The sequence below is a fragment of the Carcharodon carcharias genome, chromosome 13 (assembly GCF_017639515.1).
Source record: "Carcharodon carcharias isolate sCarCar2 chromosome 13, sCarCar2.pri, whole genome shotgun sequence".
Classification (NCBI taxonomy): domain Eukaryota; kingdom Metazoa; phylum Chordata; class Chondrichthyes; order Lamniformes; family Lamnidae; genus Carcharodon; species Carcharodon carcharias.
Genome location: NC_054479.1, coordinates 50,130,570 through 50,148,877, shown reverse-complemented (window position 1 = coordinate 50,148,877; position 18,308 = coordinate 50,130,570). Strand labels below are relative to the sequence as shown.

The 18,308-nt window shown below is 40.0% G+C and overlaps 1 protein-coding gene across 5 annotated transcripts in view; it reads right to left on the bottom strand.

The window, feature by feature from the left end:
• sppl3 (signal peptide peptidase 3) overlaps positions 1–18,308 on the bottom strand; it is a 202,544-nt gene that overhangs the window by 131,850 nt on the left and 52,386 nt on the right. Inside the window, exon 1 of one of the 5 annotated variants that reach the window (XM_041202895.1) lies at positions 2,087–2,164. The exons of the other annotated variants lie outside the window; for them this stretch is intronic. Coding sequence (XP_041058829.1) covers positions 2,087–2,088 — 2 coding nt within the window. The 5' untranslated portion in view covers positions 2,089–2,164. Of the gene's footprint in view, positions 1–2,086; positions 2,165–18,308 lie in introns of those variants that run through there. 5 annotated transcript variants of the gene reach the window in all.

Below are 18,308 nucleotides of genomic sequence, written 5' to 3'. Positions count from 1 at the left end.
TCCCAAGCCCCTACAGAATATTCATGTTTCAATGAGATCATCTCTCATTCTTCTAAACTCAAAAACTATTGTCTCAAAAATGCTGTAAACTAAAATATTTACAAGAAATTCTGATCAACCTCACAGAAGCTCCTGGACACAGGAAGGACAGCTGGGATCATTGCTCACAGAAATTAACAGCACTGTGAGGGGGAGGAATAAATGGATCTTGGGATGCATAGCCAGGAGGAACAGAACAGAACATTCCAATAAAAGTAATTAAGTCTGTACAAGGCACTGATAGTCATACCTGGAGCACAATTCAGGCCACTGTACTACTTTCAAGGGTATCTAAACATGGCAGAGTGCAATAAAAGAGTGAACAACCTGATATCTTAAGATAAAAACAAAAAAACTGCGGATGCTGGAAATCCAAAACAAAAACATAATTACCTGGAAAAACTCAGCAGGTCTGGCAGCATCGGCGGAGAAGAGTTGACGATTCGAGTCCTCATGGCCCTTCGACAGAACTTCTGTCGAAGGGTCATGAGGACTCGAAACGTCAACTCTTTTCTTCTCCGCCGATGCTGCCAGACCTGCTGAGTTTTTCCAGGTAATTCTGTTTTTGTTTTTGATATCTTAAGAAACTATCAAGAGAAATTGCAAAGCTTGTAATTGTTTGATCTGGATGAAAAGATGGTTACGGGGAAATATTCTTCAAATATTTAGGATTTTTAAAGAAATTGAACCCCAATAACATATTCAAAATGACCACAACTAAGCTTAGGCCTTGTTGGAGTCTTACACAGAAGCAGTTTAGATTTAAACACTGTAAATGGAGGTTTGTGAACAAGTGGAACAGACTATCAATGGAGGTAGATCAGTGGGGAGAAACTGAACAGATAATAGAGACAGCAGGCATTTGATGGATACTAGTGCTGGAGACAAGTCAAATGGCTAAGGAGACTTTTCCAGTCCTGAATCTTCTGAAGAGTAATCAAATGTGTTACATAAAAAGCATTTGACAATGTGGTACATGGGTGTATTTCAAAAGGAGTCTGAATGACAAATATAAGCAGCCAAGTGATTTTGTAAATCAACAAAATTGCAATTCAAGAGCATTCGATGTGTATTATTTAACTTTTTAGAAAAGTTTTCCATTGAATGTTAAGAGTTATGTATTTTATTATCAACACCAAGAGGGATCCTTCCTCTGACATTTGTGCTCAAATTACAATCTCAAGGTCATTTTGCAACAACCCAGATTCTGGAGTTGTAATGAGGGCAAATAATGTCAGTGCTTGCAGTCATTACCCATCTGAAACTGGCAGCAACTTCTGCAGTCCGTACATGTGGTTAACGATGGAAATCCAAGAGATAAACAACTCTCTGCTTCTCCAAATGGTGTGCTGTTGAAGTTCCCCCAGACTGCAGCCAATTAGAAATCACCAAACTGACAAGAGAGCTTGCCCTTTAACCATAAATCAAGGCTGACACTCCATACAGTAATGAGGGAGTGCTGCATTGTCGAAGGTGCCGTCTTCTGGGTGAGACGTTAAACCTAGATGGATGGTTGTGAAAGATTGCACAGCACCATCTTGAATAAGGGCAGGGGAGATATTCTCGGTGTCCTGGCCAATGCTGATCCCTCAATCAACATCAAAGACAGATCAACTTGTCATTATCACATTGCTGTGTGGGAGTTTGCTGTGTGCATACTGGCTGCTGTGTTTCCTACATTGCAACAGCGACTACACTACAAAAGTACTTCATTGGCTGTAAAGCACTTTGTCGCGTCACTGGTCGTGAAAAGTGCGACATGAACGCAAGTCCTTCTTTACGTCTCACTTTTTAAAAAAACTCAAAAAAGTTATACCTTGTTGAATGAAGTGTAACTGGGTTTTTAACAGTGTACTAAATCCATAATTATTGCCAAAGAACCTTCCCACCCCCAAAAAACAATTTTATATTTATGGAATGTCAAATTTCTCCATTATAATAAATTTCAGATTTAAAAATTTTCTTTTAAAACTTGGTATTTCAGCCTCTACCTTAATCCTATTTTGCTCTTTGTAAAATGCATTTAAAAGTGAAGGATAATCAGTACATTTTACTTCCTGATTTGTTGTCTGTGGGAAAACTTCAAAGTGATTTGCTGTTCACACTGCTTCGCTGTTTCTAGATGCCTGGAGATCCCCTTGACTTGATGAGAGATTCAAACTAATGTCGGGAAAAGGGGAAATTGAATAGGTTTTTGTGAGAAGTTTTCTTTGAAGACAGAGGTAGGCACTGTTATTTTGCCACTGACGCAAACTCCCTGCCAATGTCTAAGTATCTAATAAACTCAAAATCTATACTACTAAAAAATAGCCATACAAATGGAGTTTTGAATGCCCAAGTGAGCCCTTATGGGCATACATTCCACATACCCCAAATTCAGAGGCTGGCACAGCCAAGGCAGGTAGATCAGCATTCTGAAGTTCAGCCAGTTAAAACTAAAAAGGTTGCTGCTGGTCATCCAGCCAGGCCATCCTACCTGGTAGAGCACTGGCCTGAGGTAAGCATGAACAATCTCAAGTGCAAGTCAACATATTTCTGTTGAAGGGTCATGAGGACTCGAAACGTCAACTTTGCTCTTCTCCGCTGAATGCTGCCAGACCTGCTGAGTTTTTCCAGGTATTTCTGTTTTTGTTTTGAACATAGTTTTAAAGATTTGTTCATGGGATGTGAGCATTGCTGACAAGGCATTTGTTCTCTAATTGCCCTTGAAAAGACTATGCTGACCCTTTGCAATCTAGGTAGTTTAGGGTACCCCCACAAGTCCTGTTGGGAAGGGAGTTCCAGAATTATGAACCAGACTGTGAAGGAACAACAATATAGTTTCAAGCCAGGATTGTGTGCAACTTGGAGGGTAACTTGGTGGTGGTGGTGGTTCCATGTGCCTGATGACCTTGTCCTTCTAGGCACAGTAGTAGAGATCACAAGTTTGGAAAGTGCTGTTGGAGGAGCTTTGGTGAGTTGCTGCAGTGCATCTTGTAGAGGGCACACATTGTTGCCAATGTACACTGATGATGCAAGAAGTGAATGTTTAAGGTGGTGGATAGGATGACAGTCAAGTGGGCTGGTTTGCCCTGGATGTTATCAAGCTTCTTGAATGTTTTGGGAGCTGCACGCATCCAGGCAACTGAAAAGTATTCCACCAAACTCCTCAATTATGCCTTATTGATGGACAGGATTTGGGAGGTCCGAAGTTACTCGTTGCAGAATTCCTAACCTTTGATCTGCTCTTGTAGCCCCAGTATTTATAAAGCTTATTCAGTTAAGCTTCCTGTCACTGGCAACTCCCAGGATGTCACTGGTGGGGGATTCAGCAATGGTACTGTCGCTGAACATCAAGGAGAGATGGTTAGATTCTCTCTTGTTTGAGATTGTCATTGGCTGGTGCTTGTGGTGTGAATTTTATTTGCCACTTATCAGCCCAAGGCTGAATGTTCTCCAGATCTTGCTCCATGCTGGCATGGACTTATTCAGTACCTAAGAAGTTGCGAATGGGACCGAACACAGCAATCATTGGCAAATATCCCAACTTTTGACTTCTCTATACAGTCCCCACAGTTTGAAATGACGACTTTTAAAACGGGTAGTCCCTAATTTCATCCGAAAAATGACAACTATTATACATTCACAATGTTAATTTCAAAGTTGCCAGTAATAGCATTTTAAGTGCTGTTTATTTTAGGCAGAAACAGCCATATGAAGTGTTTCTGGCGTTTAAATGAATCGTTATTTTCCTTTTGTCGAATTATTATGGGAACTTCAATGAGATTCAAATTGTATCAAATTTAATTCAGAGGATTCTGTGAATTACAGGATTGAAATTTAACCAACCTCATGGTTTTTATGTTAAAGTAAGTTGATGGTCAATTTTTTCAAAGTAATTTAGGCTCAGGGTAATAATCTTCTGTGATCTGACTATTTAGAAGTGTGCTAGCCTGTGCACTGATTGGTCAAAAAACACTACGGCTAATGGAATGCTATCTTTTATTACAAGAGGGTTGGAACCTAAAAGGAAGGATGTTATGCTTCAGTTATACAGGGCATTGGTGAGACCGCACCTCGAATGCCGCGTGCAGTTTTGGTTTCCTTATTTAAGGAAGGATACAAATGCATTGGAGGCAGTTCAAAGGAGGTTTACTAGATTGTTACCTGGAATGAGTGGGTTGTCTTATGAGGAAGGTACGGACAGACTGAGCTTGTTCCCACTGGAGTTTAGAAGAGTGATGGGTGATTTGATTGAAGTATACCTTGAACGGCCTTGACCAGCTGGACGTCGAAAGGATGTTTCTTCTTGTGGGGGAGTCCAGAACTTGGGTGCAGTGTTTTAAAATTAGGGTCAGCCTTTTAGGGTAGAGATGAGGGGAAATTTCTTCTCTCAGAGGGTCATGCAACTTTGGAATTCTATGCCTTGGGAGGTGGTGGAGGTGGGGTCATTGAATATTTTTAAGGCACAGGTAGATCGATTCCCTTGCCTATCAAGAATCTAAGGTTATCGGGGTAAGATGGAAATGTGGAAATCGAAACACAAGATGATCAGCCATGATCTTATTAACTGACAGAGCAGGCTAGAGGGGCCGAATGGTCTATTCCTGTTCCTATTTCTTATGTTCTTATGCATGTGGTGAGGGTAGATAGTAGTTACAGAACTAGAAACTATCCTAGTCCAAAACACTCACCCATATAATACACAGAAGGATAGCAGATGAGTGGAAATCTCCTATGTCACAATGTCCACCACTTCTATGAAAGTAACTATTTGCACTGATGATCCTGGTGGTACAATATGTTGATTCATCATACAGTACAATGAATTCCAGCACCTTCCAACATTCTGCCTCACTCAGTCCTTTAGTTCCAGTTATAATGGCCTTTTTGTACAACTGATTTTCCTGCTGTACAGCAGTGTAACCCGATGGCCGGGAACCTGTAGGCAGCTGGTAACGCAGGGTGGGTCGTGCAGGTTGTAGCTGAAATTAAGTAATTTTGGACAGTGCTTTGGACAGAAGTTCTGTAGAGATAAAATAAATACAGCTTGTTGATTTTTTTATAATTTAATACAGTTATGTAACTGGAGCTAAACTAGGAATGAGTGAGGGAGAATGTTGGAGGATGTTAGAATTCATTGTACTGTATGGTAAATCAATATATTGTACCACCAGGATCATCAGTACAAATAGTTTCATAGAAGTGTGGACATTGTGACATAGATTTCCACTCAACTGCTTTCTTTTCTGTGTATTATATGGGTGAGTGTTTTGGACTGGGATAGCTTCCAGTTCTATAACCACTATCTACCCTCAACGCATGCATAAGGACACAAGAAAAAGGAACAGGAGCAGATCATTTGGCCCCTCGAGCCTGCTCCGCTATTTAGTAAGATGAAGTGAAGCTTGTATCCCATGAGAGAATCAAAAATGTGATATATTCCTGCCTGAATTTGTTAATTAAAATGACTGCCCTTGTGACGGCAGACTGAAAATGAGTTGGTCACTCACTGTAGCAGACTCTGAAACAGGGCAGCTGGACAAGTTTAGGGCTATGTTGATGATCAACCAACTAGCCTTGCTTACGAATAGAATACAGACCCCACCATCTGTAATGGGCATGTTTCTACAACTGATTTTCCTGCTGTACAGCAGTGTAACCCGATGACCGGGAACCTGTAGGCGGCTGGTAACGTAGGGTGGGTTGTGCAGGTTGTAGCTAAAATTAAGTAATTTTGGATAGAAGTTCTGTAGAGACAAAATAAGTAGTTTGTTGATTTTTATTTTTATAATTTAATACAGTTATGTAACTGAAGCTAAACTAGGACCAAGTGAGGCAGCATGTTAGTGGATGTTGGAATTCATTGTACTGTATGGTAAATCAATATACTGTACCACCAGGATCATCAGTGCAAATAGTTAATTTCATAGAAGTGTGGACATTGTGACATAGGAGATTTCCACTCATCTGCTTTCCTTTCTGTGTATTACATGGGTGAGTTTTTTGGACTAGGGTAGCTTCCAGTTCTATAACCACTATCTGCCCTCACCATGTGCATAAGAACATAAGAAATAGGAACAGGAGGGGAACATTCGGCCCTTCGAGCCTGCTCTGCCATTTAATAACATCATGGCTGACCATATTCCATTTCGTTTCCCACATTCCCATCTAACCCCGATAACCTCTGATTCCTTTGCAAGGCTAGCAGTTGTCACTCATCTCTAATTACCCTCAAGAAGTTGGTGATGAGCCCCTTTCTTGAGCCACTGCAGTCCATCTGATGTAGGTACACACACAGTGCTGTCAGAAAGGGGGCTCCAGGATATTGACTCAGTGAGAGTGTGAAGAAATGGCAATATAGTTCCAAGTCAGGGTTGTGTGTGGTTTGGAGGGGAGCTGGTGTTCCCATGCGTCTACCGCCCTTATCCTTCTAGGTAGTAGAGGTCACAGGTTTGGAACGTACCGTCGAAGGAACCCTGACAAGTGCTGCAGTGCTCCTTGTGTATAGTACATTGCTGCCACTGTGCTTTGGTGGCAGTTAAAATCAACCACATTGTTGTGGGTCTGGAGTCACATGTATGCCTGACTGGGCAAGGATGGCAAATTTCCTTTCCTCAAAGGAATTAGCAAACCAGATGGATTTCTATGATAATCCCATGGTTTCAGGATCATCATTATTAATAATAGCTTATTATTCCAGAATGGTTAATTAATTGGATTAATGGAACTTAAATTCCCCCAGTTGCCCTAGTGGGATTTGAACTTGTGTCTAGCAGCATTTGTCCAGGGCTGTGGATTACCTGTCCAGTAACATTACCACTATGCTACCATTTCCATTGCTGATCTGTTTTTGTGTTAACTGTTAATTATATATTAATTGTACTTAATTGTATGCAGGTTTTGGGCATGAACTGCAGATTTAGTTATGCCTCAGTAAATAGACAGAATGAGCTTGTGGATGTTGGGTTAGGGAGTATGTGCGCAATATGCAACTCAGCAAATAAATGCTTATAAAAGGAACATGTAAAGACTGGTTCCAGTTCTTTCTTTCATGAACTGGCTTTTTGGAGTATAACATCGGCAACATTATTAAAAATGAAATAAAGTAATTAAACTACAGCTCACTTTTCTCCAAGTACATGCCTTCCCTTATAAAGAATATACATTCTACGCAGCAAAATTCTTAGAATTCACAGGATTCCATTAATCAGTAAAATTGTACACACATTTATACAGCAGCTCTCGGAAACATCCAAATGCTCTGAAATTGATGTTGCACTGAAAAGCAATAAAGGGATATTTAGAATTTGGTGCAATGTGAGAGATAGTAATCCGCATGAAATTGTGCTGGTTATGTCTGCTCCTATTCTTGTTTGTCCTTCGCATATTTGATTTCCTTTTCATTCATTTCCTAATAAAGGCTAAGCTTCAACAGTGATTAATTAGCTATGAAGTGTTTTCACATAGCCTGAGGACATAAAGAGACAGAATAAATATGAGTTCATGCTTTCAATTTTGTGCTTTTTTGTACTTATTTTGTTCTCTGTGCTCCAACTGTTCATTTCTTTATATATAACAATAGACTCCATTCTATTCCCACCGATACTGAGCTCTCCTTATATCTAATTTTCCCAGTGATACCACCATACATTTCCACCAAAAAAATCTAGCTGCATGAAATATTGTTGCTTAAAAAAATTATATACTAGTCAGACTAATGCCTTAACTTTACAGCTGCCCAACCATGTATCTATAAAGATCTCAATCAGCATGTCAAAAATTTGAACATTTTCCAGGTGAAATTAACTAGACCTCCAATGCAAGTTCTGAGGTTATTTTATAAACTACACCATCATTTGTGGCCAAATCTACATCCTTCTTGAAAAGCAAACTATTACTTAAACTCCCTTTTCCAATCAAACATCAACCCCCCTCCACACCCCATTTCCTAGTATAAAGCCCTCATGACCATCCTATTAACCTGTTCAGTAGAACCTGGGACCCAGCCTGGTTCAGGTGGAGCCCATCCCAGTGATAGAGTTTCTTCCTGTTGCAGTACTAGTGCCAGGTTTCCTTTCCGAGGGATGGCGGCTGCAGGCGCCCCAGAGGGTGGCTGCACATGTGCAAGATGGGAGAGGGAGGGAGCACGTGTACGCAAGCAAGCGAATGGGGGAGCATGCATGCAATGGGCAGCGAGTGCACGAGAGTCAAGAATGGAGCAGTTGCTTTGAACAGCAGTGGAAAAGGCTGTTCTCTGTTGGCACTTTCTGGTCAAAGAGATGGAAGCAGTACAGATTTAATGACAATGAAAGATTCGCTCTTTCAGAGAAGGAGTTGCCATATAGTGCCTTGCTACTATTAAGTCAGTTTGGGGTTTTTCAGAAGACTGAGGAAAACAACTCGAGGAGCATTGGATGTTGTAACTCAGCGAGATGGAGGGAAGCCAACCTATTGGAAACTGGGAATAACTTTAGACTGGTTTCTGTAAAGGCTACAATGCTACAGTGTGTGCGATGCAACATACAAACGCGGCACGTGGTTTTTGGTCATGTTCAGGAAGTTAGGGGGAAGAAATCTTTTCTGTAGCTTAGTTGCCGACTCAGTAATGTTTAGTTGATGTTGATTTTCGTTTGTTACAATACAAGTCTTGAAAGATGAAACCTTGTAACGTGATCCTTTGAGTCGGTCACTGGGAATTCAAATATCTTTAAGAAAAGAGATCAAACTCTGTGGGGATTGTAACAATGTAAAACAATTCAAAGAAGAAATAAAAACATTTGAGCAGGAGCAAAATTTGGATGTGTAACCCAAATAAATATTCTTTGAACAAACACACGAGTATAAGAAATAAACTGAACGAATTGCAGGATTAAATTGAGCTAGGAGGGCGACGTGGTAGCCATTACTAAGACATGGCTGCAAGATGGTTAGAGTTGGGAATTAAATATACCAGGCTATTAGGTCTACAGGAAAGATAGGGAAAATGGTAGAGGGGTATGGAGTAGCCTTAGTGATTAAGAATGAAACTACTTTGACGGTGAAAGGATACAACAAGAGATAACCAGGCAGTGGAGGTTTTATGGTAGAATTGAGATATAATAAAGGATTTAAGACTGTAGAGGGAGTTTTGCACAGGAATCCTGGTAGCAGCTGTTAAGTTGTAGATTGTGTAAGTACAGGGATTAGACAAGCATGAAGAAAAGGAGAATGGCTTTAACAGGAGGATTTAATTTTCATAAAGATTAGGATAAATGATGAGCAAGCCAGAAAGGTAGTGAATTCCTGTGTAGGTCAGAGATAATTTTCTGCAACAAAAATGGCCCAAAGGCAACAAGGGGGCAGACCGTAGATTTAGTAATGAGTAATGATCAGGGTTCCCTTTAACCCAAGTGCCCACTCAACAATCCATCAAGTTCTGTGCACTTAATTATTATAGCACATCCTGATGGTTAAATAAGGTTTACTGCTGCTATAAAGAAGAATTGGTAGACTCACCAAGATAGGAAATTAAGACGAGAGCCAAGCCTGACGTGATTGATCAGGTGAAATTAACAGCCAAAATTCACTGGTGTCAGTTCCTGGAGCCCAAAGTTATGTCAGCACTTGTGTTTCTTCTGGCCGACATACCACACTCCTGCTCACTGCCTCCCTCCCACTCACTGCTTCCTTTCTTGACCCTTCCATTCACAGCTCCTCTTGCCCATTTCCTCTCCTGAGCCTTAGTCACAGCGAGGGTTCAGGAGAGGAAGGCAGCGAGCAGGAGAGGCAGAGAACTGGAGTTAAGTTGAAAGAGTTAGTAAGTTAAGAGTTGTTAAGTCGTTAGTAGTTATTAAGAATTTTTGGGTCAGTTAATACCACTGAACTAGTCATTCTGCTGCAGCTGTGTTTATAGAATTATAAAAGGATGACTGATCTCAAAATCATTTGAAAGATTAAAAACATAAGGGCATTTCTAGAGTGTTTATGAAAAGTTTTGGATTCCTAGCTCAAATCTCCAAATAATAATGTATACAAACATACATACAAACTGGGAGGAGGAGGACGACATTCAGCCCCTTGAGCCTGCTCTGTCATTTGATAAGACCATGGCTGATCTGATTGTGCCCTCAACTCTACTTGTCCATCTACCCCTGATACCCTTTGACCACTTGTCAATCAAGAATCTAACTCAGCCTTAAAAAATATTCAATGACCCTGCCTCCACTGCTCTCCAGAGAAGAGAATTCCACAGACTAACGACCCTCAGAAAAAAAGATATTCTCATTTCTGTAAATGGGAGACCCTTTATTTTTAAACTGTGTCCCCTAGTTCTAGTCTCTCTCACAAGGGGAAACATCCTGTCAGCATCCACCCTGTTAAGTCCCCTCAGGATCTTGCATGTTTCAATCAGATTGTTTTGCATTCTTCTAAACTGCAGTGGATACAGGCCCAGCCTGTCCAACATTTCCTCATAAGATAACCCCTTCATCCCAGGAATCTGTTGAGTGAACATTCTCTGAATTACTTCTAATACAATCATATCCTTTCTTAAGTAAAAAGATCAAAACTGTAGACAATACTCCAGAAGCTGTCTCACCAACGCCCTGTACAACCACCAGGTTTGCACCTCTCCAGCCCTCCCCTGGAAGGCAAGTGCTGTAGGCCACAATCCTCTGTCCTTATTTATTATCTGCTCCCGGTTTGTGTTTCTCCCACAGCTCTGTTTCCTCCCCGAAGGAAAGTCAAAAGGTTCTGTGGTTATTTCATGGGACATTTTAAACTATGCATACTTCCAAATACTACTTCTCCCCAGATCACTTTTGTATGCATTGAGAGAGGCAGCTTCCTTACAAATAGTGAACTGATTTATTACTTCATAATTCATAGATTTTTAGTTTTTAAAAAAACTGCAGGAGGAACAAATGCCACTACTTCCCCAAAAACTACCTCAACAGTCATTCTCTCTCCTGGGATTCCACCCTCTCTAACAACGCTCTCTTCCTCATTCCCAGATGTAGCTCCTCCTTCAATATTCACTTAATTTACAGGAACACAGACTCTCTGACCTTTACCCTCCAGTTCACAACCTCTCTCCAAATTCAGAGGCCATTTATTTCTGCTAATGTTTCTTGATGTGAAGAAATTATTGAGCAGTTTTCCCTCACTATTCATAGCAATCTTAAGTCAAGAAAACATCCATGTTTTCACATTTTCAAACACTGAAAAAGTAAAAAAGTTATCTTTTCCACATTTTTTAAACAAGTGAGTGACCTACTTCAGCTCCTAATTCATATGTTCGTATGTTCAAAAAGGCACGCCTACTTAGCTCTATTTTGACTTTGACAAATTCAAACAAAAGATCCTTGTCTTGTTTTGAGCCATTGCTACCTGTGCACCTTTTCTTCTGTCAAACGACAGAAATAAAAGCTGCAATATAAAAACTACCAAATGCCTCACTCATTAGTGTAGTGGTTATGGTGCTAAGCCTAAAACCAAGAGGTCATGAGTTCAAATGCCACCATGGTAAATTTACCATTAAATTCAGTAAATCTGATAATTTGTGGACTAGCACGTCAATGGCTGGAGATGATATTCTTTCTTCTTCTTCTTTCAGACCTATGGTTACTTATTAAAAATATATGTCCTATATAGGTTTTTTGTTTCTACTGGTGGTGCACATCCGCACGTTACCATGATATTAGTGCACGTAACAAAATTCATTCTGCACATGGAAAAAAAATCAGAGAGGACATTGGTAATGACCCAGATTTTATTAAGATCCCAATAGTGTGTTAACAGTTTTCTAAATGCAATCATAACATGATCCAGTTCAACTTGGAGATCGGAAGGGAGAAAGGATTCTCGATTTAGGTTAGGTTGAAGTCAATGGGTTGAGACAGTGTCCATAGTAAACTGGACAAATCTGTCAATAGACAAAACAACGGAACATCAGTGGGAGATGTCTAAAAAAAATAATTTAATATTTGAACCTACTTGTCAAAAAACCACAGACAACTAAAAAGGGGAAAAGGCAACATGAACATAAAAGAATAAAGCATACAAAAAAGCAAAACCTGGCAACTAAGAAAGATACAAAGAACAGGAAACAGTGGCAAAACAAATGGATCTAGAAAGGGGGGGGGTGGCTATGAAAATAAACTTGCAAGGGATATCAAAATCAACTCAAATCTTTTACAATAACATTAGGAAAAAGAGGATGGACGAGAACAATGTGGGCACCTTAAAAGCTGACAGTAATATTGTCAATGAAAATACTGTAAGGGCTTGGTGGACAGGCTAAATGTTCAGTTGAGGAAGGGGGTCAGCATGCCAGACATGCCAAGGAATGAATACTGAATCATGGTCAGGGTCTCCCCAAAATTAATGTAAACAAAATAACAATGATGAAAAAAATAGTGGAACTGAAGAGTGATAAATCCCCAGTCCCAGATGGTTTCCATCCCGAAACTTTAAAAGAAGTGAAAGATGATATTACAGCTACCCCAAATCTTAAGTTCTCTCAATTTAGGTGCTGATTCTTTGGATTAGAAAATCACACATCATTTAGCTATTTAAGAAAGATGAGAGGGGAAAACAGAGGAATTATAGACCAGTTAGTCTAACATTTGTTGTCAGCAAATTATGAGTCTATAATGAAGAATAGGGTTACTGAAAACTAAATGATCAGACAGCCAACATGAATTTGTATCAGGTAGGTTATGCAGGATGAACCTGACTGAATTATTTTGAAGAGGTTTTGGCTCAAGTAGTGGGCAGGGGAATGTCAATGGGTGTTATTTATAAAGACTTCCAAAAGACATTTGATTAAAGTCTACTGTAAGAGGTTGGTAGCTAAAACTGAAGCTCATGGACTTAAAGGCAGATTGTTGACCTGGTTAGGGAACTGGCTGGGCAGCAGGACACTGAGAATATGATGAGAGATTACACAAACTAAGGTTATATTCCCTAGAATTTAGACGGTCACTGTGTGATTTAATAAAAGTTTTCAAGATCTTCATGGGAACAGATAGGTTAGATGGAGAAAAGTTATTTTCACTGGCTGGGGATTCTAGGACCAGGGGGGTGGCAGGGGAAGGCCTAAAACTTAGCACACCTTTCAGCAGTTAATTTGGAAAACGCTTCTAAACTCAAAAGGGTGGTAGAAGTTTGGAGTTCTCTTCCACAAGCTGAATAGCGGAACAGGCTCAAGGGTCTGCTCCTATGTTCCTAATTTTCAGGTTCTATCCACCTCCCAGTCAGATGACAATTCTGGCAGGAGAACAGTTGACCACTCGAATACTTTCCCACCTCGGTTCTCAGTTTAGTCTTTAGGCTACCATATCCAGTAACAGTGATGTATATACAGCTGTATAAAAATGTATTAGACTACAGCAATGTGTCCCACATCTTGGCAATCCATAATCAGGAATAAAATTATTCCTCTGTTTATTACTGCTTGATTTTGTAAATAGTCCTAATTGATATGCTGGGGTGCTGACAAAATTTTTTTTTTATGAAGGAGGAAGAAAAGCATGAAGTAACCTTTACAACTTGAGTAACGGAAAAATCTAGGAAATTCTTCTATCATCCATGGAGCTCTGAAGCAGTATAAAAGTTGTGTTACTGAAGGGGTTATAACAGAACAGAAATCAACCTAAACTAGTAAAATAAACTCGCAAATGAGAAAGACAGTTTACAATACAGCTTTCTTCCCAATCCACATAATATTGAACTTTAGCTAAAACTGAACGGTCTTGCGTACAACTGGAGATAAAACCTAGCAACAAATTATGCCAATGAGCCAACAGAAGCACATGTCATACCACTGTCAGAACTGTGGTGCTGCAAACTGCACATAAAATCATTTATCATCGTATGAGATCAGTAGATTGTACACCATTATTATTTAAACCTAGGAGATACTAATGGATATCAAAAAATTAGAGTACCCACAGTAGCCTAAGTTACGCTTTGTGTGTATGAAAGAAGCAGGACTACATTCCTGCAAGGCACCAACCGAATACAAATTAAAGTACTATTCCCTACTCCATTACACCATAGCCACACAGGTAATTATGCAATCAGGTCAGAAGTGTGATGGGATACTCTCCGCTTGCCTGGATGAATGCAACTCCAACACACAAGCTGGACACCAGCCAGGATAAAGCAGCCACCCCATCCACCTCTTAAACATTCACTCCCATCACTAGCAGCAGACGGTGACAGCAGTATGTACCATATACAAAGTGCACTGCAGTAACTCACCAAGGTTTGTTCAACAGTACCCCTCAAACCCACAACCCTCTATTACCTAGAAGGTCGAGGGCAAATGCACGGGAACACCATCACCTCCAAGTCACACACCATCCTGTTCCTTCAAATTTACCGGGCAAAACCTTGCAACTTCCTACCCAATAGGGCCATGTATGTACTGATGACACCACATGGGCTGCAATGGTTTAAGACAGCGATGGCTCAACACCACTTTGCTAAGTGCAATTAGAGAAGGGCAATAAGTACCGGCCTTGCCAGAATCATCACAATGTGTGAATGAATTTTTAAAAAATAATAAAATTACAATGAAACAACCAAGACCTAGGATAATTGGACTGTAGTCATGAAGAGTGGGATTAAATTAATGAAACCACCTTATTTTAGAATCAATATTTTCGTAGCTCTGTGGTATAGTCCAGGTTTGGTTCAATGTACCACACTGCAGTAAAAATATCTAAACTTTGAATTTATTGGGCCACAGGGGTACAAACCACACGGTCTCGGGGATCATAAATGAAGTTGAGAGGCTATGTCACCATTAATTTCCATATGCAGTAACCATTGTTGATGTTATCATTTAGAATTTATCCAAGGAGGTAATAGCAAGCTTTTTAAACTCTGTATCAAACCGTCGGCCCAACTAAATTGAAACAGGACAAACCACAAAATAGACAAATACTGTAGGACTTAAGTTGCCAGTGTTTCATGAGTCAGAGGCCAGATGCCCCTGCTCCACAAAACAAAATGAAAGTGGCAACAAGCAGTAATGGTTCACGGGCAAAATGTATTTCAGGTCCACAATATTTAATTACAAGTAGGAGTTTATATAAATAAAAGAAACAACAAGCATGGAGAGGCGTCCATGAATTTAAAACGAGAAATGCTGCTGGTGGACACTAAGAGGGACATTAAGGGGAGTGGGCTAGTTTGTTAGTTTGAGATTTTTGAGTAAGTTGACCAAAACATGGCAGGAGTGCAATGTGGGTAACATCCAATAAACACAAAACGTAGCAGCTGTGGGAAGTAACCTAAAAACCAATTCCACAGTTTTCAGATCTTAGCATGCTGTAATTTTAAATATAGGAGACAAAATACTAACAAAAACTGCAACTAATAATCAGCCAAATAAAAATAACGTCCTGGTTAAAAAAGAGTTAGTGTAGAAGTGTACAAGTTGAAAATCTGCAGGCGACAACATGGAGAAGGTTGGTAAAATGTGTTTATAGCTTCACTATCTGTTCCTTGGACTGTGAATTTTCTTTGTTCCCCTCTTCCCCCACTCATGTAGGCTAAATAATATGTCCCTGGAATTCCTTCAATAAGTACTTCATTTTCTTTTATCCAGTCAGTAACTAGTTCATTATCAAAGTACAGTACAAAGAGAAAGCGCACCCACTCCACTGTCAGCCAGGACACAAGGGATGGTCTGAAGAATTTTGAAGATTTTGTTGCGTTCGTTAATGTTGTTAATAATTCAAGACTCCCAAAATTGTGGTGCGATATTTCTCTGGATAGTTGATATCTTTCAGAAACTAGATCAGAGGAAAAGCAGACAGTAATGTGATGTGAAGCTATTTTAAAACTAGCATTTGGCTGAGTCACAGCATAGTGTGATCTAACTTCCCTTTTGGCCTTCATATTAACTAGATATTAACAACAGTTCTCTCTCCTTAAGTACCGTCTCCCTCCTCTTTCAAATCTGCCATCATTACCCCTTCTCAAAAAAAACCAACCTCAACCCCTCCTCAAAAACTACCACCCGGTCTCCAATCTCCTTTCCTCTTGAAGCTCTTCAATGTGCTGGTGCCTCCCATATCTGTGTCCCTCGTTATGTGGACTTCATGTTTAAATCCCCCCAATTCAGTTTCAGCCCAAAACAGAACCGAAATGGCTGAGTCACAAATTACATCCTATGTGACAGTAACCATGGTGAACCATCCCTCCTCATCCCTTTTGACCTATCTACAGCTTTGATATGGTTAAACACACTATCCTCCTCCATCATCCAACTGGATGGGACTGCATTCACCTAGTTCCACTCAACTATTCAGTCATCATCAGAGAATCACCTACAATGGCTTCCTTTCCCGGCAGTTATTTCTCGAATTATCCTTGACCCCCCCCCTCTTCTTTCTCAACAAGAGACAGCCCCTCAGCTACATCATTCAAAAACAGTGTCGAGTTCCACAAGTACAGTGACGACACCCAACTCCATCTCATCTTCCTCTCTTGACCCTTCCACTGTCTGCAAATTTATTGACTGCTTGTCCGATATACAGTACTAGATTAGCAGAAATTCCCTCCAACTAAGCATTGGGAAAACCGAAGCCGATGTCGTCATTCTCCGCCACAAACTTGGTTCCCTGGCCACCAACTCCATCCCTCGCCCTGGTCACTGTCTGAGATTGAAAATCGATCTCTGACCCATATCTGACCCAGTGATGAGCTTCTGCATCATCATTTTGAGCACTTATTTTCATTTCTGTAACTGCCCAACTGTGCTCCTGCCTCAGTTCATCAGCTGCTGAAATTCTCAATCAAACATTTGTTTCCACCTCTGTACCTGAATATTCCAAATGCATATCTGGCTAGCCTGCATAAACTTGAGATCATCCAAATCTCTGCTGCTCATACGATAATTCACACCAAGTCCTGTTCACCTGTCACCCTGTGCTCAATGACCTACATTAGTTCCTGGTTAACAAATAACACAAAATTTTCATCCTTGTTTTCGATTCCTTCTATGGCTCACCCCTCCCAATTTCTAAAAGTTCTTCCAGCCATACAATCCTCCAAAATATTTGCGTTCCTCCAATTCTGGCCTCTTTCCTACCCCAATTTTAACATCTCTGCCATTGGCAAACATGTTTTCAGCTGCCCTTGCCCCAAGTTCAGGAATTTGCTCCCTAAACATCACCAACTCCCTTCACCTACAAGACACTACTTAAAACCTCTCTCTCCGATCAAGCTTTTTGCCCTAATATCTCCTAATGAGACTTAGTATCACATTTTGTGAATGAAGTGCTTTGGGATGTTTCGCTAAATTAAAAATGCTGTATCAATACAAGTCATCATTGCTGCAGATTGCAGATCTACCCAACTTAATCAAGTAACTGAATTCTATGGTTACTATGATTATATATAGCAAAATGAAAATTAACTTGCTAACAGCAATGAACACTAAATGCAGCCAGGTCTCATTTGAATTCAACGAAAACAAGTAAAAGAGAGCACTCAGTAGAGTGCATACCTCCACCGTGCTGTGTTAACTCAATGTTGTTACAATTATGCAGCTCCTCAAGGCTTTTCCCTGCCTGGTTGATGCTAACTACAAAATTGAAAAAAAAAAATAATTTTATTAAAAACTTCCAACTCAATGAAGCAGCTTCAGGTCAGTCCACATCCAACAACCTGCTCTGACAACTCTGCTCACATTTTTGCAGCTGTAACAAATTCCACCACAGTAGCTGAGACAATCCATAACATTCCAAATCAAACCACCCACATCTTTAAAAAAAGTAAATTCGCCCCATTTTCCAATGTTAACAGATTATTTAAAAAATTCCAGGATCTGAATCTTCATCTTTGTCAAAAAAATCAGTTTTTCCTTGGGCCAAACCCCGTGTACTTAATTTCGTCTATTAATTTTTGATATATGTTGTTTACAGGCAAATTGAATAACAGGGGCAAAATATGTCCTCCACCCCTTTCAGTGTTGGAGGTAACCACACTTTGCTCCAATCTGATTATTTGTGAAGTAGAAATATTTCAAAACTTTCACAAACTTCAGGAAATATCAGTTCCCATTTGGAAATATGGTAAAGTCCTGCCGTTCACAGGGATTACGATCCAGTGGAACTTCGCAAATGGCGAAACTGTGAACAACGAACATACTTTGCAATGGGAGTCAATAACATCGGTTCCAGCCATCCTAAAATTTTACATGTATAAGGGTTAAAAGGCAATAAAAACTATGTCTTAAATACATTTAAAGAGAAATTTATTGGAGAATTTTAAACGAGAAAACAATAAAA